We start from the raw sequence: 25,995 nt of genomic DNA on the forward strand, positions 1-25,995 counted from the left end.
TCAATTATCAACATTATCAAGGGACTCACTCACCTCATAATATTTTACTGAGAGTCCAACATTATCAATACTAAGAAGATAAAAAGCAAAATCAGAAAGACAGTCTGCATATTTTAAATGACGTATTCCAAACCAATATCTAAAAAATGAAAAAATAAATATTTAAAAAGAAAAAATATTAAGTTCAAAATAACTTTAAAAACAGATTAGTAAACAATTCACATGATTGACTCAATTGAAATGTTTAATTACAAATGAATGATGTAAAAATTATGTTACACAATGGCAAATATTTAAATGAATAGCTTAGTTAAAACATGTCAAAATATTAGCAAACAATCTACAGACATAACAACACAACTCTAATTCATAACTTTATATTGTAAATATCTATATTATGTTAAAATTGTAGTAATATTAACAAAACAAGTATGCATAATACATGATATAATAATTTAACATCACAATGAATGTTTTAACTTTTTATATGTTCCAAATCTAATGGTATTAGGGACACAAATCTGTTGGTATTCTTATATAAAAACAGATTGGTATATATTCTAAGCAACTTTAACAGTTTTAGCCTTTGCTGCCATTTTTAGTTTTATAAAAGTAACTAGCAATAATAACAAACCAAATGTATAGATGTATAGATATCAGTCACTAAATTGTCTAATTTCGTTGAAATAATGAAATGAAAGTTTTTTTTATTAGAGGTACCCACATAAAGATTGACCAATAAAAATTCTTAATATTGTGGATAAAATTGTGTGGGTGATAATAATAATATGCATAACATGATATAATAATTTAACATTGCAACGAGTGTTTTAACTTTTTAAAGGCAAGTGAAAAAAAGTAAGAAGTAAAAGTTAAGAAAAAAAAAAAAAAAAGTAAAGAAACAAATGAAATAAAATGTTTCATTTTAAGAAACTTTTTTTTTTTTTTATAAACTAACAGACAACAATGTTTCACTACAAAATTACAGAGTAAAATACAAAATGACACAAGCCACCATTGCTTGTGTAATTTTTACTAAACATTGCTTTGTTAAATAACATAACATGTAATAATTATCTTCACAAATCACTAAAAAAAAACACCGTTCTCAATATCCATTGTAAGAAATAAAAAATTTTTTTTTAGTGTATGTGAACTGATTTTTAAATGTATTGAGGTGGTAAACCGGTCTTTAAAAATTTTTAATCCCATTACTGGAGACATCAACAATTTGATAACAATGGTAAATAATATCTCTCCACATACATAATATTAAATCAAGGTTATTAACTCTGTTGAATAAAAAGTAAATCTTGAAATTAATTTAAAGTGCATTTCTCTAGAAAGCGTTTTAATTAATATAAAACACAGGTAAATAGCTTGAGTGCTGACTTATAATAGAAACTATAGAAACAATGCATTTAAAAGAGTTGTCATAGAAACTATATAAACCTTGCCAGTTTCAAAGCTTCTAAAGTATACACTCTGGCTTCACAGAACAACCTTTTGATAATGCATGCTTTACAAGCTTGTCGTAGTGTGTCAACAATTATCTATAAAACAAATAATGACAATTATATTGTATATGTAATCACCATGGTTTTGTATATGTAATTGCCTATTACTGAATGATTTTATGTCAAAACATTTTATAAAAGAAAAAGAAATTACTTTTGGCGGTAAACTATCATTTAACTCTTGAACTGCTTGTAGAGCTAAATTGTATGCCTGAATAAATTTAATACATCAATATAGAAAAACATATAAAAATAAATTAGATAAAAAATACAAAATAAATATATATAAATATTGTTTTGAATGTTTATTATTGTTTCATACTGATATTTTACTTATTTTATTTTAATATACATATTTTACTTTGTTTTTATTTAAACGCAGTGCAATTTAATATTAAAAGAGCAAACATTTTGTTTCTTTGTTATATGAAAATATGTTTTTCATATAACAAAAGAATGATCACGTCATGCCTCAGTTATTCAGTTATGTCATGCCTTAGTTACATCAGAGAGTTATAGTGTCATGCCTCAGTTTATGTAATTGTGTTTAAAATGCAAGAAGTGAATTAATATTAGAATGTGTGTTGAGAAAAAATTGTTGCAATGATTTGTAAATCAAATGTAAATCGAAGCACATAACTTACAACATTTAGATAATGTTATTTTTTGTATTTTTTATGGCATTTTTTAATGGTAATTTACCTCCTTCAGACCAAAAAGGCCACTTCAGTCAAGGAGGCTATTTTAATTGTCATTACAAACCTATATCAACTCTACAACTCCAAAACACAAACCTTGATGAACAAGGCCGGAGCACAGAGAAAGGAGTTAAGTGCTGTAATACCAAGGATGTGGCAAGGATTAAACTCAGAAATTCTTGCTTAGATAAGCCCTCTACCACTACATTACTACTGAATATTGATGCACTTAAAAGATTTTAGGTTGACATTGTTATAAAACAACTTAAAGATGTTTAAACTGATTTTAATTTATCTATTTAAAAAAGATGTTTTTATAGTATCGTAAAGAGTAAACTTAAAATTTTGCAAACTATTACTTGGAAAATTTGCCTTAAGCCAAAGTAAAACTTAAAATATCCTGTGTATATTGAGGGTAATGAGTTTTGTAATTAAAATCAAAAATTAGTTGGTTTAAAAAAAAATCTCTTTCCGTGCTGTTGTTTTCTAAAAGTTTCCATGATTGTTTAAGTCATCAACTTAAACAAATTTATACTGTAAAACTGTTTAGGTTGATGATCTAGAGCAATCATGGAAAATTGTAGGTTTTTAAAATGTTATGATGTTATTAAACTTCATGATGCTTTTATAATGTAGAATATGTGCTTTGTCTAAAAATATGTATTGATAAATTTCTGCATGTAAAAACACGCAATGAGTAATTTATGTAAAATCTTTGATTGTTTTTTCTTTAAATTTCATATTAGGAGTAACAAGTCAAGACACATTAACAAAAAGTTAACATTTATCTACTTAAGTAAAATTACAAAACAATTTTTGTACCTTTCTTAAACCTGAATTGTTCGTTTAAATTTTCATATAAAAATGTACTAGCTATATCAAACTACTTTATTGTTTATCAATGCATATTTCTCTAACAGAATTTATCCTACTTCATTTTCAATATGTTATCCAAATTAATGAAAAAATTGTTTTTGATCAACTAGCTTTTTTTCTAATGATATAAAATTTTTTCTTTTAAAAAAGTACTTAACTTGTTCAAATATCAGATTTTATGGAAAAAAAAATTTCTTGATTCGTTCTTTATAAATATGGGCTCTGAGCAGTGCTTTATTTTTTATCTGATGAAAATCTAAGATAAAGCATAAAAATGTCCAACTTTTATTAAGTAATAATCTTTAAATGTGTTTTTTTAAATGCTTGCTATAAATACTTGCCTTCGATGTTTTTTTATTAATTTATTTTTATTCTAAGTTATATTGATGACCTCTATGAAAATGTAAATGAAAAAATTAAGAATAAAATTTAAACTAATAACTAATCTTTTACAATTTAAACTTATAAGTTATCACAACATATATTCGTAACAAGACTTAATAATATCTAGAGATAAAAAAAAATCCTTTAAAGCAGGCCTTGAGGAGATGAATATTATTAAAACATAAAAAAGAGTAGCCTTCTTAACTGTAATGGCCCCCTTGCCCTTGAGAAAGTAAATAACAAGAACAAAAAATTAAAAGACCATTAAAAGCTATTGTTCTAGGCCACGATCACACACATGAATATATGAAGAAGTAACACACTTTTATCACATATACAACACTTAAAACATTTTTTTTATTTCAAAGCGCATTTGTTAAACAAATAAAAAAAATTTATTAATACAAAACTTCATAATATAACTTTGTTTTATACAGAGTGTGTAATATTTTGTATCAAAAAAGTGTATTATATATTAATAATATACTAGTAAAACTAATTTAATGACATTTAAATTTGATTTGATTTAGATAAATATAGGTAAATATATATATTTTAAAAATGTCTTTGCTTCTAACAAGGCTGAAAGCAACCACTAATTAAAGTTGGAAGTTACTGGGAGAGAAAAGATGAAGAATGTAGAGCAAAATAACAATTGACAGACGACTTAAAGGATTGCAAATTATATAAATCAGGAAAGCAAGATGAAGAAAGCAAATTCCGAAAAACTGGTGTTCGAGGAACAAAACTAGATGAATAAGAGTTTTTGGAGCACTTAGGAACAGTCACAGAAAAATGAAAAGACTTAATTGAATGACAAGTAAAACAAGAATAAATTTTAGTAGATAGCACAAGAGATGATATCTCTTTAGAGCAGTACCCATTATAGTATTTGTAGAAAAGAGAAAGAGAAGCAACATTACAATGATGTGATAATGGTTGGAGGTTGGCTGCAAGAGTAGGTCCAACTATGTTTATAATACATTTTTGCACCTTGTTTGAAAGAGAAAGGGCATCATTAGAAGATCTGCCCCAGATATGGCAACAGTATTCCATACAAGGCCAGATGTTAGATTTATAGAAATAGAAAATTGAGCCCGAAGTAAGAAAGTGTCAAGCTCGATAAAGAGATGCAACCTTAGCAGATGCTAATTTTGCAACGAATTTGATATATGGTTTCCAAGAAAGATCAGACATAAGAGCTAATCCTAAAAGATGAAGAGTAGATGACTCATCGAGTACATTACCATTCATAAATATATGAAGATCTAAATTATTGCGATAACGATTGGCTAAAAAAAATGGAGTATTATCTGAATTGAAGTTCACCAGCCACTGTAAACCCACTGTAAGGTTATTACTGTTAGCAAATTAGCTGTAGAATGAGAAGATCGAAATCCATATTGATGGTCAGAAAGTAAGTTATTAGATTCAAGATGAGAAATTAAGTGTTTGTTAATTAAAGATTCAAAAACCTTGCTTATGATAGGAAGAAGACTAATAGGACAGTAGTTAGATGAATCAGATCGCTCTCCAGAATTTTTGAAGATAGGGATAACAGATGCCGTTTTCCAGTAGGCTGGAAAACAAGACTCTGATAAGCACTTGTTGAATAGTTATAAAAGTATAGAGGATAGCTCTGGAGAACACTTCTGCAAGACTATAACAGGTATGTTGTCCAGGCCGCAAGCTGTAGAAGAGTCTAAGCAGGAAATTACTTTAGATACAGAAGTTGGAGTGATACGAATGCCAAGCAATGGATCAACCTGTTTGTTGGCAATATCAGGTAGAACGCAACTAGTGGAATCAAGAGATGATATTGATGAAAAGTTTTTAGCAAACAACTCAGCTTTATCTTTAGGTGAGGTGACAAAGTCTGAACCATACAAGAGAGGTGGAATTAAAGATTTGCCCTTATAATTGGTATTATTAAAGATTCTCCAGAAGTCACAAGAGCCTAATTTTTGAGACAAGATTTCATGACCTGAGAATAGCGGGCTTTGGCGTTAGACAGAATCTTTTTACAATGGTTTCTAGCAGTAATAAACAGTTGCCTGTGTTCTGGAGAATTGTTTTGCTGATAAATATGGAAGTAACGGTTTCAACTGGCAATCGCAGCAGCACAGTGTGAGGAAAACCATGAAGGAGAGTGAGGCTTGACCTGGAATCGTCGAGAGGGAATAAAAGACTCCATGCCAGCCTGAATCCACGAAGTTATGTAAGAAGCACATTTGTCAATAGGAAGACCATAGATTTCTACCCAAGGGCCATAACGAAGAAAATCACGGAAAGAATCCCAGTCAGCTTAAGGTAGTTGTAAGAGGTACAATGATAGGGGGATTCCGATGATGAAGAAGAATGGGATAATAGTTTTAGAGAGATCAAACTGTGATCAGAAGCACCTAAAAGTGAATGTGGAAAAACTGAGCACTGACTAAGATCAGAAACAAGACATAAGTCGAGTAAAGAAGGTAAATCATTTGGGTTGTCTGGAAAGAGAGTTGGAAAGTTGACTATTTGAGTTAGGGATTGAGAAAGGCAAAAGTTGTGGGCTTTAATGCCTGCAGAGTCACTGACACTAGAGCCAAGCCATTCAGTGTGATGAGCATTTAAGTCAACAACAACAACGATATTGGCTGATAGATAAAGAGAAGGCTTGGTCATTATGATCAGAAATAACATCAAAAAGAGTGCAGTCTTGAGATGAAGGAGAGCAATATAGAACAAAGAGAAAGAAGATAGAGTGAAGTGGTGCTAAACGAAAGCACATAAAAGAATAGTCTGTGGTTCAAACCTAGTTTCACAACAAATGGGTAAATTCTTACAAATGTAAATGCCCAGGTCAAGCATGTGACTATTGGAGTCTTTACGAATTAAAGAAAGATAACCATCAACACTAAGATCACAAGATGAGACAGCTGAACTCAAATTAGTCTCACAAAGAGCAAGTAGGTCAGGTGAACTTTGCAAGAGATAAGACTCAACAGAAGAAAATTTACTTCTAAGACCACAAATATTAGTGAATGATAGGTTTAGAGAACTTGGTGATAGCGATAGTTTTTTGTGTTTTATAGTTTTTGGTACTTTATTCATTTTTGAATTTGTTAAAAATTTGACTCCAAGCATAGATAATACTCAGTACACTGTTTAACAGCCTAAGCAATTGCCTTATTACTATTAATAAACCCTAAGCTGTAACAAAGGACTCCAAATGTGGCCTCGGCAATGCACACCAAAAGTATTAACAGGGACACCATTAATGCGCAACATGGCACTGTTAATACTTTGATATTTTTCAGCTGTTGATGGAATCAGCCTCTCTGAGAGCTACCACAGAGTTCAGGGAAACCTGACTACCAGCTGGCCTCAGAACCATAAAACTGAGTTTTTGAGCTGTACCCTCATTAGGAGATAATAGAATGAGTTGCCTAGTCATAAAAACAGAGACACAAGCAAAACCCATGCATTGAGTCAAGAAGATCCAGCATTCAACATCCTAAACTGGAAACAATGTATTAAAAATACATCTGTGCCAGCCTAATAGATAAAGAAGGGGTGCAAGGCTGGTCAACAGATAGAATCTGTTTACCCCTTAAGTTTTTGCCTAGGAGGCCTTCTACAAGACAGTAGCTGGATGCATTTAACATCTGCCCAAGATGGGTATTTTTATTGATACACCATCTCTAGCCTTTACTTAACTAAGAGGCCCAAGGCAGGGGGTATTTTAAGTTGGAGTTGACATCTCCTAGCCTTTGTCTAAAAAGGCGTATCCTACAAGACAGAAGGACATGAAGCAGATTGTACTGGGTTACATGTTACCAGTAGCAGGATAACCTGACCTAACATTAAATAGTAGTAGGATAACTTGACCTGACATTATATAAATATATAAATAAATTATACAATACAAGTATGAAAAAAAGAGCAAATATGATAAGAAAACTGATTTTGATTATTTTTTCTTATCATATTTGATTAGCAAATATGATAAGAAAAATGATTAAATATAAATTAAATGTTTAAAGAAACACAATAAATTAACAATCTACCTTATCATATTGTGATAAAGAAAACATGTACATGCTACATAAAGTGTAGTAGAATGCACAATTTGGCTTCAAATTACAATTTTGCATATATGTCAACAAAATTGAAGCATTTAAAATAGCAGTATTGGCATCATTGTAATTACAATTAAGTGTCAAAACATGACCAACTCTAGAAAAAACAGTAAAAACATCAAACTATTTTGTATCAAAATATTTATAAAAAATAGAAAGAAGAAAGTTTTATTACCGTAATGCAACTTCAAAGGCAATAGATAGAATGTTATGGTCAATATTTCCATTTAAATCAACAATATCAATGCTCTGGTACACAATTTTGGAGCAATCATACAAACCGTGTTCCAAAAAAAATGCACCTTTAAAAAATAAAAGTCATGGTCATAGAAATTTTGATAAAAAATTAATAGATAACCAGAAATATTTTCAAAAAACAAAGCATGGTAGTTATAGCTTGCAGTAAAAATAACCCACAAAACTGTTAAAATATTTGAAGATTCATTTGAAAGTTTAAATAATTTTCTTCACATATCTTGCAAATCAGAAAAAATATAAGCTTTATTTATAATAATAGCATATACAGTATAAAGTTTATATTAGCCCCCAAAACAAGGAACTGCCTTTAGCAATATCAATTTAACTGCCAACCTAAAAGTGTCTGAGATCAGATTTGAAAATTTTTTGCAGACCTGATTTCTATGTTGTTATGGTGACCCCTTTGTGTTAAAAAACTTTGTGGAAACCTAATGCCAACCCAAAATAATTTATAATCAGCTAACTACAATATAAAAAACCAGTAATAATAAGAGTATTGTTATTGAATTTATTATTAAATTCAAAAAGTTTTCATATCAGTAATTCTAACACCTAAAAAAACATTTATATTCTAGTTTTTTTTATTGAATATTTTTTTTATTGATTTATCCATGTTAAATTTTATTGATTGATCTATGATCACTTAGAAATCAATGAATGTTATAATAGTAGATTTCAACCTTGAAAATTTCATAGCAAATAAAATAAATCCTATATATTTATATGTTCATCAGCGTGTTAGCCAGTAATAAGGTTTTTACAGCATTTATAGAATATTAAGACTTTATATCAACTTATATCTCACTTGCCCCTCTTACCTGATTCCAGAGTGGCCATCCATGGTTCTGCTGCTATGGAATCTGCTAGAGAACCTTTTTACAATATATACCTCTATTTTACAACAGAAGGCCATTAAATAATAATTAAAAAAAAGTGTAAATAACAAAACATTTTTTAAAACATATTGAGCAATCTATGAAAAGTTTAGCAAAAGTTTTTTTTAATTTTATCAAAATGGGTTTTCCCTGAAGAAATTTTCTTAATTACACAATTGTATAACAACTGGGACCAATTTTTTTAAAAAAATATTATTTTTTATAATTTCATTGTATTTCTTATTATCATATAATTCCTTTTTTTTTTTTGTCACTTTTATTTAATTGAATCATTAAAAATTTATCTATAATTTGTATTTATAATTACCTCTTATTTTTATTTACAATTTATTAATAAATTAAATTTTATAATTTGATTTTTGTGTACTAGATATTTATATTTTCTCTGAATTTTGCATGCCCATTGTAAAATATATATTATTGTAAAATTGTAAATATACACAAAATCAAATAAAATGTCAAGATTTCCCTATTTCTTATGCAAAACTTAGTTGAATAAAATTTTGGTTTAAAAGAATTCTAGTTAAATGAAATGATTTTCTTTTAGTTATCATATAAAAACTAATACATAAAAAGGTAAAAAGTTTGAATAATGGCTCTGGCCAAATAAGCGACATAAGTAAGGGGTCTTGAACATTCTGTTTAAATGCTCTTCATATAAACAAAACATCTGTTTTTAATGATCTTTATTTAACCATAGTTGTTTGTTTTATTTTTTAGATTGACAGTCTTTAATAAAAACAATAATTGTTTTATATATCTTATTAAAATTTATTTAATGTAAAATAACTTTTTTTAATTTTGTTTAATAAATAATTTTTCTGCTGCAATTTTATCAAACTTCAGTGAAATAATAAATATTAAATAAAAAGATAGATTAAATTATTTTTATTTATAAAATTTTTATATAATAGCTGTGTAGTGGTAGAGCGTTTGCTTTGTAATCAAGAAGTTCCAAGTTCAATCTATATCAAATCCTTGGTAGTACTGCATTTGTTCCTTAAGGTTTGTGTTTTGTAGTTAAAGAGGGTTGTAACTACAACATAAAAAAATAAAATACAAACAAAAAAAAAAGAAGAAAAAGTAGCCTCCTACTTTTTCTTTTTTTTTCTACTACTGGCCTTGGAGAGGTAAATTAAAAAAACAACATTTATTTGACAATCATGAATTTATTTTAAATGATTAAAAGAACTTGTTTTAAATGATTTTATTAAATTTATTTTAAATGATTAAAAGTTTGTAATTATTGCATTCAATTTTAAAAATGCTCTAAATTTTTTTTTTAAATTCTAACCATTAATTTACTTTTTTTTTTTTTTTTGTTCTGAACCTTTAAAAGCCAGAAAGATGATTTAAATTTACTTGAGAAAAACATAAAAAAACACTTAAAGTATATAAACCTGTAACAGATGATAAAAGTTTAAATATTAAAACTAAAAAAAAACTAACCTAGTTGCAAAGCCTTGTAAGTAAACTCAATTATTTTCAAAGGATCTCTAAGGTACTCAGCAGCTTTTTGTGAAGCAAGAAGTATGCCAAAATTAGGACGTTTAACTAAAAGTATGTGCACACATTTGTGCACTATGTTCCTGAAAAAAAAAGAATTAATTATTTTTTAATTAACTATAACAAAATTACAAAAAAAAATATAAAATTTTTTAAAAATTTTTAGAAAACTATATTCAATGATTAAGATTATTTGGCAACTTACAACAAGTGGTAACTAATAATTACAACATAACTTTATTTACAAAATTTTAAGTGATATGTTGCGCTACTGCAGCATTTGTAGCTACACACAAGTTATAACTATATCTTGTAATGTAATAAATTTATTTAAAGTTTCTAACCTGAGTGGAGAAATGCATTTTTTCTTATCTCACTTGCTGAGATTTTTTTTGTTTAAGCCTACATAATTTCATTTTTTCATTTAGCATACTTGAACAATATTATCTAAAATTAATTAACTAAACTATTTACCAGTTCTCTGTGTCTTTAATAGCATTTTCGAAATGTCTCAAATCAGAAAGTTGAAAATATAAATTATCCGTCAAACATAAGTTGTAAGCCTAAAAAAAATTAATAAAAATTTTTCATTAAAATAGACTAAAAGCAGGTCTAAATGAACAGTTTTTGAATAAATTGAACTTTTTTTGTCTTTTCAGAAAAAAATTTTTTAATAATTTTTTTTTAATTTAGATTTAATAAGAAGCACTTAAACTACAAAAATATATAAATTGGTTATTTTCATTTTGTTGTCTTCCAACTAACCTAACGGTGAAATAGGCTGCAAGAAATTGAGTCTAGCATATATCGAAATATTTATTTGTTATTATTGAAATATTTCTATAGTACAAAAAACAAGAATGTTGCAATTTTACTTGAACCTGCAACTTTACTTAATTTATGCTCCCAACATTTGATGAAAATATAGTATTAAGCTTTGCCTGGTTTACCGTTTGTAAATAAATTAGTTTATTTTGTATGTTGTAAATAACTAGCAAAAAGTTCCAGTACTTGTTTGTGTGTTCTAATAAAAAACCCAATCAGCTAGTTTAAAAACCATTTCAAGAAATTTTAATCCATGATGCAGTAAATGGATATAATATACATACTAACTATACATAATGATAAGTTGTCTGATTTTATTTGTGCAATTGCAGCATTGAGTTGTTTGTCAGTGTGATTCCTTATTTTTTTGGTTTGTTACTATATGAAAATTTGTTATTTGAATATTTCTTGATTTAGTGAGTATAGTAATTGTTTAATTGCTTAAATTGTTTAAAATTTATTTATTTATCAGAAAATCATACATTAATTATTTAAAAAAATAAAAGTAATATAATAAGTTTTACTAAAAAAAGCTACAGATAAAAACCACCAGGTAAAAAAGGGCCCGACCTTTTATGCTGAGATTTCAGAAACAGTTCCATTTCCAATGAGGGAACCTAAACAAACTACTGTATTTTATTTTTAAACATGCACAATGGAGAATCAACTAAGATTTGTGAAAGGGCGCTCCATTTAGTTATGACCTTATTTGTAAAGAAACTGCATTGTTCTTCACTTCCTTTGACTAATTTATGTTCAAGTCGTTTGTTGTGTCTATGAAAATTGTATAATGTATTGCTTGCTAAGAAATTCTATGGTACAAAAAAAGTTTTTTTTTTCTTCATAATTTTGATCGGTTCAATTAGATCTTTTTCTTTGCTCTTTTAAAGTTTTTAAACTTATAATTTAAAGCCTTTTCTCATAAGTTAAATGTATAATATTTAAAAATTTTTGTAGCTCTGTGTTGAACGATTTCAAAAATGGTAATGTTAAATTTCTGATGTGGTGACCAAACTTGACTCACAAATTCAAGATGTGGGCAGACATAAAGGACACATAGTGTGCACCATAGTTCTAAGCTAAAACTATGAAAACCCTTCTTCAGCCTGCCTAATACATGGTTTGCTGTCGATGCTGCTGTTTTAACTAATATGCAAACTTTTAGGTCATTTGAGATCATTATAGAGAGATCATGTTCAATTGTTTTTAATTTAGTCGGGCATCTGAGGTTGTCAATATTTAAGTTCGTGTATTGACGAAACAACTTTTTTTGTTTGCTGCCAACATGCATTATTTTACACTTTTCAATATTAAGAGACATATTCCAAATATCTGACCATTCAACAGTATTATCAATGTCTTTTTGAAGATTTTTTATACCATTTTCCAAGTTAATTACCCCAACAATTTTGTTGTCATCAGTGTATAATTTCATGTGATGAACAATTTTATCAAGTAAGTCATTAATGAAAATTACAACAAGAAGTGAACTCATGACTGAACCTTGAGGTGCACTGCTTCACTTCATTTAGATGTATGGCATTAATTTGTATAGGATGTTGCCAATTAGTAGGCCATGATTTAATCCAGTTGAATAGCTCTTCTCGAACTCCAAGCTTTTTAACTTGTGCATTAGTTGATTATTTGGAACCTTTTTTGGAAAATTTTTTTCTAATAATATCCAGAAAAAATTTTAGGTGGGGCGCAAAAAAAACATAAAAAAATTTTTTCATTGAAGAAATTCTCTATGAACTTTTTTAAAAATAAAAACTGAAATTACAAAATAAAAAAAAATAAAAAAAGAAATAACAACATAGAAATTAAAAATTCAAAAAAGTGATTGCTGAGAACGAAATAAAAATATAAAAAATTAAATAATTTGCTAAAAAACTAAAGAGTGGGCCGCAAAATTATATGTTGTGGGTCGCGAGTTTTGACATGCCTTTATATATAACCATTTATAAAACGTAAAAAAACCGAATAAAAATATCTCAATAAGTAAATGCTTTAAAAGTCTAATTTAATTTGATTTATTTAAAAAAATGATAATATTAGTGCTATAACTAAAAGATGTAACTTTAAAAATTATGATACAAGTTCTGCTGATAAAATCTTAAAAACAAAATAACTATTCTTTTTTTATATATGGAGTTAGTAAGAAAATAATGCAAACAGATTTGATTTCACAGTATATAAAAACAAAATATTTTAATGGAAATAAAATAAAACAAAGTAGAAGGAATTCTTCATTTAAATACAATATTTATTTTGTCACAAGTTGAACTAAAATCTTAATGTTTTTTTAATAAGGGACTAGACCCTAGTCTGAGAAATAGTGTAAATGGTTTAAAAAACTCTGTGGTAAGTTCATTTATTATTAAAACCAGATATTTTACAACGAAAAATATTAGGCAGATTTATGAAATTAATATTAACCTCTCAACCGGAAATATCAATAACACTTATATTGTTAATAACACAAATTATGCTTTTTTTAAGGTAATAATCTATGTGGGGAAACTCATATTAATATATGGACATAAGATACATTATTATATTTAGTTAATAAATCAGTGTGAAAAAAAGTGTTCAACAAGAAGTCTTTTTTTAGTTTTTCTTCTCACTTTTAAAAAAACCACCTTTAGCAGTCTTTTTACTGCAAAACTAAATTTTAAGGTTAAGCGCTAAAAGTTTTCCAAACAATAAATTCATATGGTTGAAAATTTCCAAACAATAAATTCATATGGTTGAAAATTTCGGAACAATAAATTCATATGGTTGAAAATTTCGGAACAATAAATTCATATGGTTGAAAATTTCCAAACAATAAATTCATATGGTTGAAAATTTCGGAACAATAAATTCATATGGTTGAAAATTTCCAAACAATAAATTCATATGGTTGAAAATTTCCAAACAATAAATTCATATGGTTAAAAATTTCCAAACAATAAATTCATATGGTTGAAAATTTCCAAACAATAAATTTGAATTGTAATTGTATTTTAGCGAAGGTTAAGAAACCCTGGATAAAAGCAGGGTTTGAAGTTGTTAGTGACACTCAACTACTCAAAAATCTTATTATTAAACTCGACAAGCAGTATTCTAATTAAAAAAAAAAGAAAAACTGAGGCTCCTCTAAAGATTTAACAAATTGGAAAAACTTCAAGAGTTACTTAAAAAAAGGTCTGACAAGGATAAGCTTGAAGACTTGATATTTTTTGAAGATCAGAAAGGGGAAAGAAAGTTTATTCTAAGGGCAGAGGATAAGAAATTTAGTAGAAAGGTAAAACTTTACAATTAAAAGTATTAAGTGGTATTTTTCTTATAAAACATTTCGTTATAGTTTATATTATTTTATGCTTGTTGACAGCAGAGAGGATTAGAATGATAAATAGAACGAAGGATGTGCGATCAGCAAAATCTAATTATGAAATTGAACTCAATTTTGATTTGAGTTCTGATTCATCTTATGATTCTGATTTTAAGCCTAATAACTATTATCATAAAGAACCATTTCAATCTAACAGTACAGTAACTGCAGAAATTCCAATTAATGTGTATGCCAGGAACGCTGCCCTAATGGCTACGTTAAGTGATGTTTTGCCAAATGTTTTGCAAAAAGTGACAAGTGCCATTTTAACTGAAGCTGGTGTTGAACTTACAGATATACATTGCAGTAAATCAACAGCCTTTAAAAAAATAAAATGAGCAAATGAAAATATGTTAACCTTAGAAAAAGAGGATGTAAAAAATGCAATAAAAGCTTTTTCTTATCCATATGTTATACATTTTGATGGAAAAACACTTTATGAAATTAATGCAGCAAAAAAGTTCAAGGTTGACAGGCAGGCAGTTCTTGTAAACATTGAGGGTGAGACGCAACTAGGTGTTCCTCTTTTAACTTCCTTTTCTGGTGAGGATCAATAAACAAGTATTTTGAACCTACTAAAGGAATATAAACTTGAATCAAAAGTAGGACGTCTTTGTTTTGATACAACTGCAAGCAATACCGGGATCTAAAATAGTTCAATCATAAAGATATCCAACGATTTAAATAAATGTCATTTAAAATTTGCATGCAGGCATCACATAACAGAATTAAGAATGGTGCATTTTTGGAAACATACAACAAATGAGTTGACTACAGGACCAGAAAACTTATTATTTCAAAAATTTAAGAGCCTACTTAAACATCCTAATTTTAGTTATGGCACAAGTAATTTGTGCAAGTTTAACTAGAAGAAGGTGATGTAGTTAAGTGAAAAAGCTGCTGAAGTTTCTATGAATTTTTAGGAGAAGATAAAGCGATGACAGAAGAGAGCTGACTGAATTATTGTGACTTATCGATCATCTTCTGTTTATAATATTAGGAAAACTGGAGCTATCCATGATGCCCTTTTTCTTAGTAAAGCAACTTACTATCTGAAAATGCAACTTTTGTTTTCTCAACTTGACTTCGTTCAAAAAGCAATGATCTCAAAAAAGAAATCAAGCTTATCGTGGAGTTTGTGGTCTGTATTGTGTCAAAGGCCCCCAACTTAGATATAAAGCTATCCATCAGATGCTTCAATTCAAAAATATTTGTTGGAGTCCAAAAGCATTTGATGCTGTGCTTGATTCGCTTTACAAGCACACTTGGTACTTGGACTTAACTATGATTCCATTAGCTCTACTGGATGAGGATTTGCCTTTACATGAAAAACAAAAAATTGCAGCTGGAATTCTTTGATTTAAAATGCCCAAGACTGAACACTTAAAAAATAAAAACAAAGAAAAAGAAAGAAAAGAAAGGCAACAGAAAAGAGATAGAAAAAAATGCTGGTACTGAGAAAGATCCACTAAAGACTGCCTTTCACTTCCACTGCAATGCTGGCATACACAGCCTTTGTTTAAAATTTTTGAAAGTTTTGCCAACGGCCTTATTGTGCCATTACGGAAAGCCGTAAGCATGATGCAGCAATATGTCCATCGTTACAACAACGAACAGGAAAAGCAGAACCGATTGATATCAGTTGACAAAGTTTGCTCTGCTTTCAGAATTTCTGGAAAAGCTCCACCAGTCTTACCAAAAAAAGAGTATCTGATAGTCTTTCCTCCTTAGCGAAGAAACAAAATACAAACAAAAAAAAGATTAATTAGATAAACTATAGAAGAAACTTCTACAAAATCTTTTGAAATATTTAAAAAAAAAACTTTTCGATTTGATAAGTAATATTGAATCGTGATATACAAAAACCACATGTTACAAAACCAACATTTTCGGTAAATTTGAAAAAACCTTTTTAATTCTTATTTATCTTTAATAAATCATTAACGCGTATTTACTAATGATGTAAGGTACTTCAGCACATGTTTATTTTTTCAGAATATCATTGATACTGCTCATAAGGAATATTTTTTGCAACAAAAAGTAAAAAAAAAAGCGAAGTGTGGTTTTTGAAGACAAAGTAAAAAATTGTAGTCATAACTTAAGGAGTATTTTATTTTATTCTGATTAAAATATTACAAATAATAAACGTACATAAAATGAGTAATTCTATTCTTATTTTAAATATATACATTTGCAAACTATATTATGAATCTAAATAACAAAGATTTAATTTAATTGTTGAATAGGTTATAAAAACAACGCTGCACCACGTAATAAACATTTTTTAGCCGATTTAAAATGTAAGTTATACTGTTTTTGGAGAAGAAAGAAAAAAACCATACTTTTTTAATCAAAAATACAGATATTTATCTAAACCCTGAAAAATAAAAATATTATAAATATTTATGCTGGCCTTGCCCTCAAGACCCTTAGAGTAATCCGTTTTTGGTCATTTTTGGGTCACTTTTTTTCCAAACATATGCTTTGAGGACAAGGAAAGAGTGGTTCAATGGTGCTGAAATTTTTTGTGAGTAAGTTTAAACATATGTGCTTCAAATCTAGACGGTTTGGTTTTTCAAATTCTAAAATTTTTTTTTTCTGAACACCCCTAATGTATATATGTATGTATGTATGTATTGATGCAGAGGACAAACAATTTCTGATCAGCATGATGATTGATAGAAAGGCGTTCATGGGCTCAGTTGATCTTAAACGTACCCTTGTGGGAAAAAGTCATAACGGAAAAGTTGCTGAACAAGAAAGAATCAATTGAAAAAAAAAAAAGAACATTCAAATATCTTGAGATGTTCTAACAACTTTTTAATAAAAACAGATAAAGTTTGTCTTGATCATGATGTAAATGAACTTAGATGCAGTTATGAAGCGCTCTCACAAAAAAAACCTTGAAAACTGGCACAACTGTGTTTTTACCACACAATATTCATAAAAAACTCCCAAAATTTTTGAAATGATTTAATAATAAATTATCTTTTAACAGTGAAGTAAAAGACTAAGGTGTATTTAACTATAATTTAAATCAAAAAGCTTTCCAAAAGGGAAATAAAAAAGTCATATAAAAAGTCTATTTAAATCTATAAAAAGTCATTTAAATCTTCAGATATGAAGTTAATTGTTGAAAAATTTTTTATTTAGTAAGATATTGTATTTTTATTTTATATTTAAAATTAAACTAACATAGCAATTTAAAATTAAATTAACGTGATTGTTCAGTTTGTTGCATTTTGTTATATTCCATGGTGGCTAAGTGCATCTATATATGCAGCAGCTCTTACTAATGATTAAATTAGATTTAATTAAAGATCTTATTAATTCCTTATTAGAGTAAAAAGTTGCTGATTTAACCATGGTTAATGCTGCTCTGAAAGCATTTAGCAATAACATGTAGTGTCTCACTAAGGAGTCAGCTCGCTGTCTCTCTTTAATGACAACTTATTGGATACTCTAAGGCAAAAGATTGTAAATAATATAAAATAACTTTAAAAATAGAAAGAGTTTGATTGACCTTCGAATACTTCCTTTTCGCTTAGAGAATTTCAACAACTCTGATGAACCTGGAGTAAAGTTTTGAAGTGACTTTGAAAACTGCTTAAAAAAATATGTTCCAGAACGCTATGCAAGTTGTAGAAAACAACAGAAATATGTTATGCAAACTAAGAAAAAAGCACTTAAAATCATTAAGATGGTATATTAAATTCTGACCGGATCGTCTATTCTTCTAGTTTTGATTTAATAGATTAAATTTTTTATACTGTACACAGATTAGATTTTCTTATCACATTTAATTGTTAATCATCAGCTTTTTTTTAAAAATTTGAATTTACATTATACTTATAAATTTAATGTTCAAATTTTTGACTTAACATGTTTAATGTACAATATATATTTGAATTTCAATTTATTATAACAAGTGTTTATAATGGGCTACAACAAATTTCAAATCATAATCATCTTTTTATAAAAAAATTATTATTTTAGATTTCACTGCCTAGAAAATGATATTTTTAACCTAAAAACTAAAAATATGCATTTTTACAAAAAACCTTCATTATTATAATTTTTTTTTATTTTTATTATAATTTTTTTTTTATAAAATAATGATTATTTTTTTGTTTTTATTTAATTTCCCTTCTTTTGAGACCCAACATGACATACTTTTGAAGAACTATTTTTTTGATAATTATAGGAACCTGTCTGATGTTTAAGGGTCTTGAGCCACCCTAAAAAATTTTTTTTTTCAAAAATTTTTTAATTCTAGTATTATTTTATTATATAGAACAAATTTAGAGGGTGTGAGCAGACATTTCAAAAAAAGTTATTTTAAGAACCACTCTAATATATATAGATATATATAGATATATAGGCCTTTTTGTAAGTGGTGTGTGGTTGCACGCCTTAAATGACCAGATATATAATATTTAGTTTTGACAACTTGGCCACAGCATTTTGCATGTTTTGAAAATTTGCGTGTTTTAAAAATGCACTGAAATAACTGGAAAGAAAATTAAAAATACAGAAACTATAAACTCAAAAGAGAAACTAAAATCTTAAATAATAAAACAAATAAAAGATAAATCAGTAAAAATAAATAACATAAAATTAATATTTTTTAAAATTAGAAGCCCCTCAATTAATAGTTCAAACCTAATAATTTTTTTAATTTAAAAGCATCTCAATTAATAATAAAGCTAATAATTGTTCACAGCATTAGTGTAAAGCTTAAGAATGATTTAATGTTATATTTATGAGGTGTGACTGTAAGTTTGGTATTGGATGCAGGTTCAAATCCTTTAAACGGATCGTTTCTTAAATGTTATTTTTGCTTAGTAGACATTAGAAAATATCAAAATTTCAAATTTTCACATAAGTTTTAAAGAAATAAATAAGCTTGGATTAAGTAACTTTAAAACTCCAACCATTTTCTAAATTCTATGAAGTGAAACACTTTAAACTAAAAAAAAGACAAATTTTATGTTTGCATTTTTTCTGGTTTATCTTTTATATTTTCAATCATTCGGGAAAATTTATATTTTTTAGTAGAGTTTTTTTTAATTTTTAATTCTCTTTTCAGTTTTGTTTATTTTTAATTTTAGTTTAATTTAACTTTGGTTTTTCAGCGCGTTTTATATATATATATATATATATATATATATATATATATACATGTGTATATATTTATATTAATATGTGTGAGTGTGTGTTTGTATGTGTGTGTGTGCATGTGTGTATAACAACTACACATACATGTACATATATATACACATGGGTATATATATATATATATATATATATATATATATATATATATATATATATATATATATATATATACATACATATATATATATATATATATATATATATATATATATATATATATATATATATATATATATACATATATATATATATATATATATATATACATATATATATATATATATATATATATATATATATATATATATATATATATATATTTATTTATTTATATATATATGCACATGTGTGTATGGGTATTTGTTATAAGATATTTGTAATAATATTTAACTTAAATTTCATTTTATGTTTAATTTATTGCTACTTGATATTATTAAACCATTTAAATCATTTTATATATATGAAGACAAAAGTTGAGAAAAGTCTTATTTCACAAAAATACTAGTTTCCTTATTTTTTTACACAGAAAAAAGAACACTATCACTTTAAAGACATTTATTAGGGCAATTAGATTTTTTATTTTTTGGTATTATCTTAGGAACTGTCTTGGGTATTGCAAGGAAATAATTTTATTTAAAAAGTCTAAACAAAGCATACATTTGTAACTAGTCTGCTATGCTTATATCTTTATAATTGATTTATAATGATAAATCATTAAAAGTAATATAAAAAAATAAAAAGTAATATAAAATATAAAAAATAAAAAATATAAATCATTAAAAGTAAGCAATATAAAAAGTTAACAATATAAAAAGATTTTATTATTATCAAAAAACATATCTATTAGGTTACTAAATATCATTAAAAGTTTTAAAGATACATTTATTTCTTTTTACATGTTTTTATTATTTACCTTTTCATATATATCTATAATAAGTGAGTTTGGAATATTTTCAATTAATTCACTATACAAAGGTAATTTGTTTGCAATAAAAACAGATGCTACATCGTAAAGTGGGCTTGCTGTATAACATGGATCTTTTTGAGCCTAAAATAAAGATGCAAAAAAAAATACATTGTGATGAAAAAATATAAAAATTATTTGCTTTAAATAAAATATTTGTCAACATTATTCATCTCCCCAAGGCTGAGAAGGACATTACATTCGAGGAGGCTACTTTATTGTGATAGATAGGAAAAGGTAAGATTTGTATTTTGGAGTTATAAAGCTGAGGGAGGGTTGTAACCATAACTAAAGTAGCCTCCTCAACTGGAGTGACCTTCATGGTCTTGAGGAGGTGAATTGAAATAAAATAAAAACATATAGAAATATAGTAGGCTATACTTGAACACATACAGATAACAATGTTTTAATAGGTTATTTTTAAGTATAACAATAGAACAACACAAAATAAAATTATTCTATAGAAAACATTAAGGTAATAAAAGTATTACGGTGTAACTGTAAATGACGAAGAGTTATTTTGTGTGATTTTTTTTATTGGTAACTTGTTTTAAGCAGATGCAACAAGGGTTGCTTTTGGATAAAACACTTTTGTGTGATTTTTAATGATTTTTTACAATAATTTTATTAAACTACGTGCAGATGATAGAAAAATTACTTATGTTATATTATGTACCACAAATCCCTAAATATGCAAATAAAAAAAGTATCAATTAAATATCAGAAAGTTATTCAAAACAATTGATAAATTTAAATAAGTGAAACTCAAAGTTATAAACGTTGAATACAATGTCTTAACATACAGTGCATTAGATAGAATCTGAAATTCCCACATTATTTTTAAGTTTTCCTAAGCACACAAGCAGAGCTGGATTTACAAATAGGCCTCAAAATTCCCGCTTTACTTTAAAAATCAAATAATAAATAATATATTTTGGTAATTTAATTATGCTACTGTTCTTACAAAACATTTAGGAGCAAGGTTCAGGTTTTTTTAAATCCAGTTAGCTTTTTTCTGTTGTTCATTTTAAATACTTTCTATGCTTTGAAAGAAACTTTTTTTTGAAAGTTTTGTTTGCAACTTCTTATTACACGGTAACTTTGAATTTCAAATAAAAAAATAATTAGTATCATTAAAGCATTTTCTTGCTTAGATTCTAAGCTTTTGCTTAGACCTTAACTAAGAGTTTTTTAAATAATTAAACAAAATTTAACCTAATGCCCGATGCTCTAAGCAAAATTTTTAAAATTAATTTTGTTAGCATGATATATATATATATATATATATATATATATATATATATATATATATATATATATATATATATATATATATATATATATATATATATCATATATATATATAAATATATATATATATATATATAAATATATATATATAAATATATATATATATATATATATATATATATATATATATATATATATATATATATATATATATATATAGAACTCTTATATGGTGTCAGAAAGTTTTTTCCATATTTTGTTGACAAAAAGTAAAAATTAAAATGCAAGACTGGAATTTTTTTTTTATTAATTGAAAGACTGCCTGCCCCAACCAAACCCTCAGCCTACATCTACTCATCTTTTAGCCTGACCGCGGGTCAGGCTAAAAGATAGTAGATGTAGCACCACTCTGTTGCGAGTCAGGCTATTTGTCAGTCAATATAGCAGCACTCCCTTGCGAGTCAGGCTATTTGTCAGTCAACGTAGCAGCACTCCCTTGCGAGTCAGGCTATAAGATAGTCAATGTAGCAACACTCAGCGCATGAGTTACAGTAAAAAAAATAAAAATAAAAACATTTTATTAAAAAAATTAAAAATAAAAACATTTTATTAAAAAAAATAAAAATATTGTTTATATTGTTAAAAACACTCAGAATGTTTATAAAAACATTCTGGTCAATTAAATTTGCGTTTTTGTGGTTTTTTTAAAAAACAATTAATTTGTAATTAAATTAATAGTTTTAACTTTCTGACAACACACAAATGTTGGACGAAAGTCAAAAGTAATTAAAGTGACGTATGTGTTGGCGTAAGAATCACTTTTTTCCTTCCGCTCTTCCTATATGCAACAAACTATATATATATATATATATATATATATATATATATATATATATATATATATATATATATATATATATATATATATATATATATATATATATATATATATATATATATATATATATATACTTGTTTAGATCACAAATTTAGCGAAACTAAGCAGGTAGATATATTGCCTTATCAAAATTATTTTAAAAAATAAACAAATTATTTTTTAAAAAACTTGTTTATTTTATTTTAGCATAATGAAGACAGCTTATGAAAGTATTGCTCAAAAATGTAAAAATAAAGCAGTGAAAGACAAAGAAGCAAAAAAATTATCAAACTTGATGCATTTTTTACAAAAGTGAAATACAAAGAAGTAGCTACACCAACTTCTTTGTAATCTACAGCTTTACAAGAGGACGAAGCAGTGTTTGAAAATCAAATTTCTGAAAGTCAAGTTTCTGCATCAAGATCAGGAGTAACATTGCATTTATTCAAAAATGTTTTTAAACAGAAATAGACTTGTATATAAATAGGAGTAACAATATACAGGAATGGGGTTGCCTATCTAATGAAGATGTTGCATTTTGGATAGAGCATGGACCATGAACCATTTTTTATTTGAGAAGGAGTGATTAGCAAAAATATATAACATATAATATTATAGCAAATAGCTAATACATTCGCCCTTAAAAAAAAAGCTTTTTGCTATTATTGTCTTGCAACTAATGGTTTGAATGATTGGAAAAATGCTGAACCATTATTAAAAAGTCTTGAAAAATCATGCAAGCATAGGAAGGCTTTAATGGTTTATGTTCACAAAAGTTCACAAATTTGGCTAGATTCACAAAAGTGGCAATACATTAGATTATCAACTAGTAAAAGAGACAAGAAAATAATTTCACTGGATTAAACTTTTTAGACTGCAGATCTCAATAATACAATAATGCTTTTAACATTAGTGGAAAGTACAAGAAGTTAATTATTTTAGAAAAAACATCTAGACAAAGTATTTTTACCATATGCTGGACATTCGCTATATTTGCTTTGATTGTGAGGAGTTTGGAAGACGAGACTGAGTACTCGAGTCAATTCTGTCAAAGTTTAAAAAATAATTAACATGATTAATTATTTCTGAGGCATTATTAAGTATTTCTGATAACAACATTTTTGATAAAGCAGCAAGAGCAGAGGCATAAAATATACATCTAAAAATGAAAGAATTTTAGTTTGACTGTAAACTTTGCAAATCCAAAATTTAATGTTAAAGTAGATGTGTAAAGTAGTTATCTAGAAACTGCTTTGACACATTTATTCTGTATTATTATATCAAATATATTATTATCGTAAGTTGATCAAAGAAAAAAAAAATAGATCTAGAGAAAATTGAGTGGACTTATTTTACTCTTGATTATTAACTTTTCTTGCAAAAAAAAAAAATTATAACTAAAATTAAATAAGAGCTATTAAAGATCAACAATGATACAAAACACTTTAAATAATTTTACTTTATTATCCAGTAGTGTATATATATTAAAAACAATCGACATAGAATTTTTGATTGATTGATGACTTTTCAAGAGAAAAGTGCAAAAAGAAAGTTGTATAATAAAAGAGCTTTTAGTGCATATACTCACTTGTTTATTCATTTTTGTTTAACCAATGAATTTTCAAATAAAATACAACAAAAAATAAAAGTATTTTGAAAATCTCAACTTCTTCCACAACAAATTATATAAATGTTTATAGAAATATAAAGATTTTATAATTTGTTTTCAAAGAACTAACTATAACATATATGTTTGACAAAAAAAGTTAGAAGCCCCAAACCTTCACAGAGCCAAGGTTCTAGAGCCTCCTACAAGATAAATCTGTCCTTGCATAAAAGATATTATAATTTAAAATAACGATTGAAAATAATGTTACCTTGCATTCACTTATGTAAAAGTTTCTCTTTATTTAAAAAATCACATTTTAAAAACTGCATAAATTTTGAAATACTTAATTACTAATCAATCAAATTTATTTTCAGGCTTAAGACCCAAGATACAGTGGGTAAAGTAAAGCAGATAATTAAGTAACAACGCTCTTGAATATAAACAAAAAAAAAGCTAAAGAGATAATTTTATACATTAAAATAGTTTAGAATTAGATGCATACAATTTTGTAAACAACATTAGGTTATTTTTTTTAATTTTTATTGATATTATTATTGAAAATTTAAACTCTATAATTATAAAATGTCATCAAACAATATATTTTGGATTGACTTTAATATACTCTAAAAATTGTTCATATTTTTTTTTTTTTTTAACACTGTATGACATTTATTATAAAACAGTTATTTTAACTTAAAAATGATTCAATTTACATTTTATGAAAGCAACAAAACTAATTATGTATTTAAAATACAAGCTCTTTTGTTTATTAAAAGTTTAGCCTTTAATAAAGGCATTTTTTTTTAAGCCTTTAATAAGGGCTTTCATAAAAATCGTTAGTCTTTAGTAAACAAACTTTACTTAGAGGTTTTATGTAAAGCTTGCACAAATATGTGCAAACTTTGCATCTTTTAAACTAAACATTTTATAATTGGTTAGTTTCATCTTAAAATGACTCAAATTTCTTACCAGGTAAGCTTCATTTCCCATGTTAAGCCTTTATAAAAAAAGTAAAACTAATTTTAAATTCCCTGAAGCAGCTATATTATACTCAAACATTCATTTTCAGCCTTTAAATGCATTTTCAAAGCATTCTTTATGTTTACATTTCCGTGGTCAAGAGTCTTTAATTTAAATTTTAAATACATGAACGCGTTTTTACTTCTGAATTGTCCGCAGATTTTCTTCAACGATTGGAATGTAATAAACGAGAGTAGACAAGGCAACTAAAGTAAACTACGCAAGGCGTTAAAGTTGTTGTTTCTATTTTAAAAATTGCAGAAGAATTTTCTATAAAAATTATAAACTAATTCCAAGTTTTTTCTTCTTACTAATTAACTATAGTAGACTACACAACTATAGTATATATTGATCTAATTCATAAAAAAAAGCAGAAGCATTTTCTACAAAAGTTATAAAACTTATTCCTAGTTTAATTTTTTATTATTGCAACACAAATGCAATAAACTAACAACTGAATGTCATCGCATTTAGAAGCATTTAGAATTTTTTGGTGGAGGAGGAGAGGGAGGGGGGAAGGGATGTTGATACCAAAACTAAAAAAAATAAGATCTTTAAATTTTTCAAAAGGGCCTCTAAATTTGTAAATGAGCCCCTTAATTTGCTAAGCCCCCTAATGGGGCGGTCTGGGGTAGTCTTGCC

General features: G+C 26.7%; 1 protein-coding gene across 3 annotated transcripts in view; it reads right to left on the reverse strand.

Annotated features, from left to right (window-relative positions):
• The window catches only part of LOC100202086 (amyloid protein-binding protein 2), a 38,269-nt gene extending 12,738 nt beyond the window's left edge, over nt 1-25,531 (reverse strand). Inside the window, exons 1-9 of one of the 3 annotated variants that reach the window (XM_065807287.1) lie at nt 25,303-25,531; nt 20,546-20,680; nt 10,731-10,819; nt 10,200-10,339; nt 7,772-7,898; nt 7,525-7,693; nt 1,672-1,728; nt 1,453-1,553; nt 34-139 (exon numbers count right to left, since the gene is read on the reverse strand). In XM_065807287.1, coding sequence (XP_065663359.1) covers nt 34-139; nt 1,453-1,553; nt 1,672-1,728; nt 7,525-7,693; nt 7,772-7,898; nt 10,200-10,339; nt 10,731-10,819; nt 20,546-20,680; nt 25,303-25,323 — 945 coding nt within the window. In that variant the 5' untranslated portion in view covers nt 25,324-25,531. Of the gene's footprint in view, nt 1-33; nt 140-1,452; nt 1,554-1,671; nt 1,729-7,524; nt 7,694-7,771; nt 7,899-10,199; nt 10,340-10,730; nt 10,820-20,545; nt 20,681-23,694; nt 23,845-24,312; nt 24,340-25,302 lie in introns of those variants that run through there. The other 2 variants (XM_065807288.1, XM_065807289.1) reach the window with 2 other exon arrangements.
• Between the last annotated feature and the right edge of the window lie 464 nt (nt 25,532-25,995).

The sequence above is a fragment of the Hydra vulgaris genome, chromosome 10, assembly GCF_038396675.1.
Source record: "Hydra vulgaris chromosome 10, alternate assembly HydraT2T_AEP".
Lineage (NCBI taxonomy): Eukaryota > Metazoa > Cnidaria > Hydrozoa > Anthoathecata > Hydridae > Hydra > Hydra vulgaris.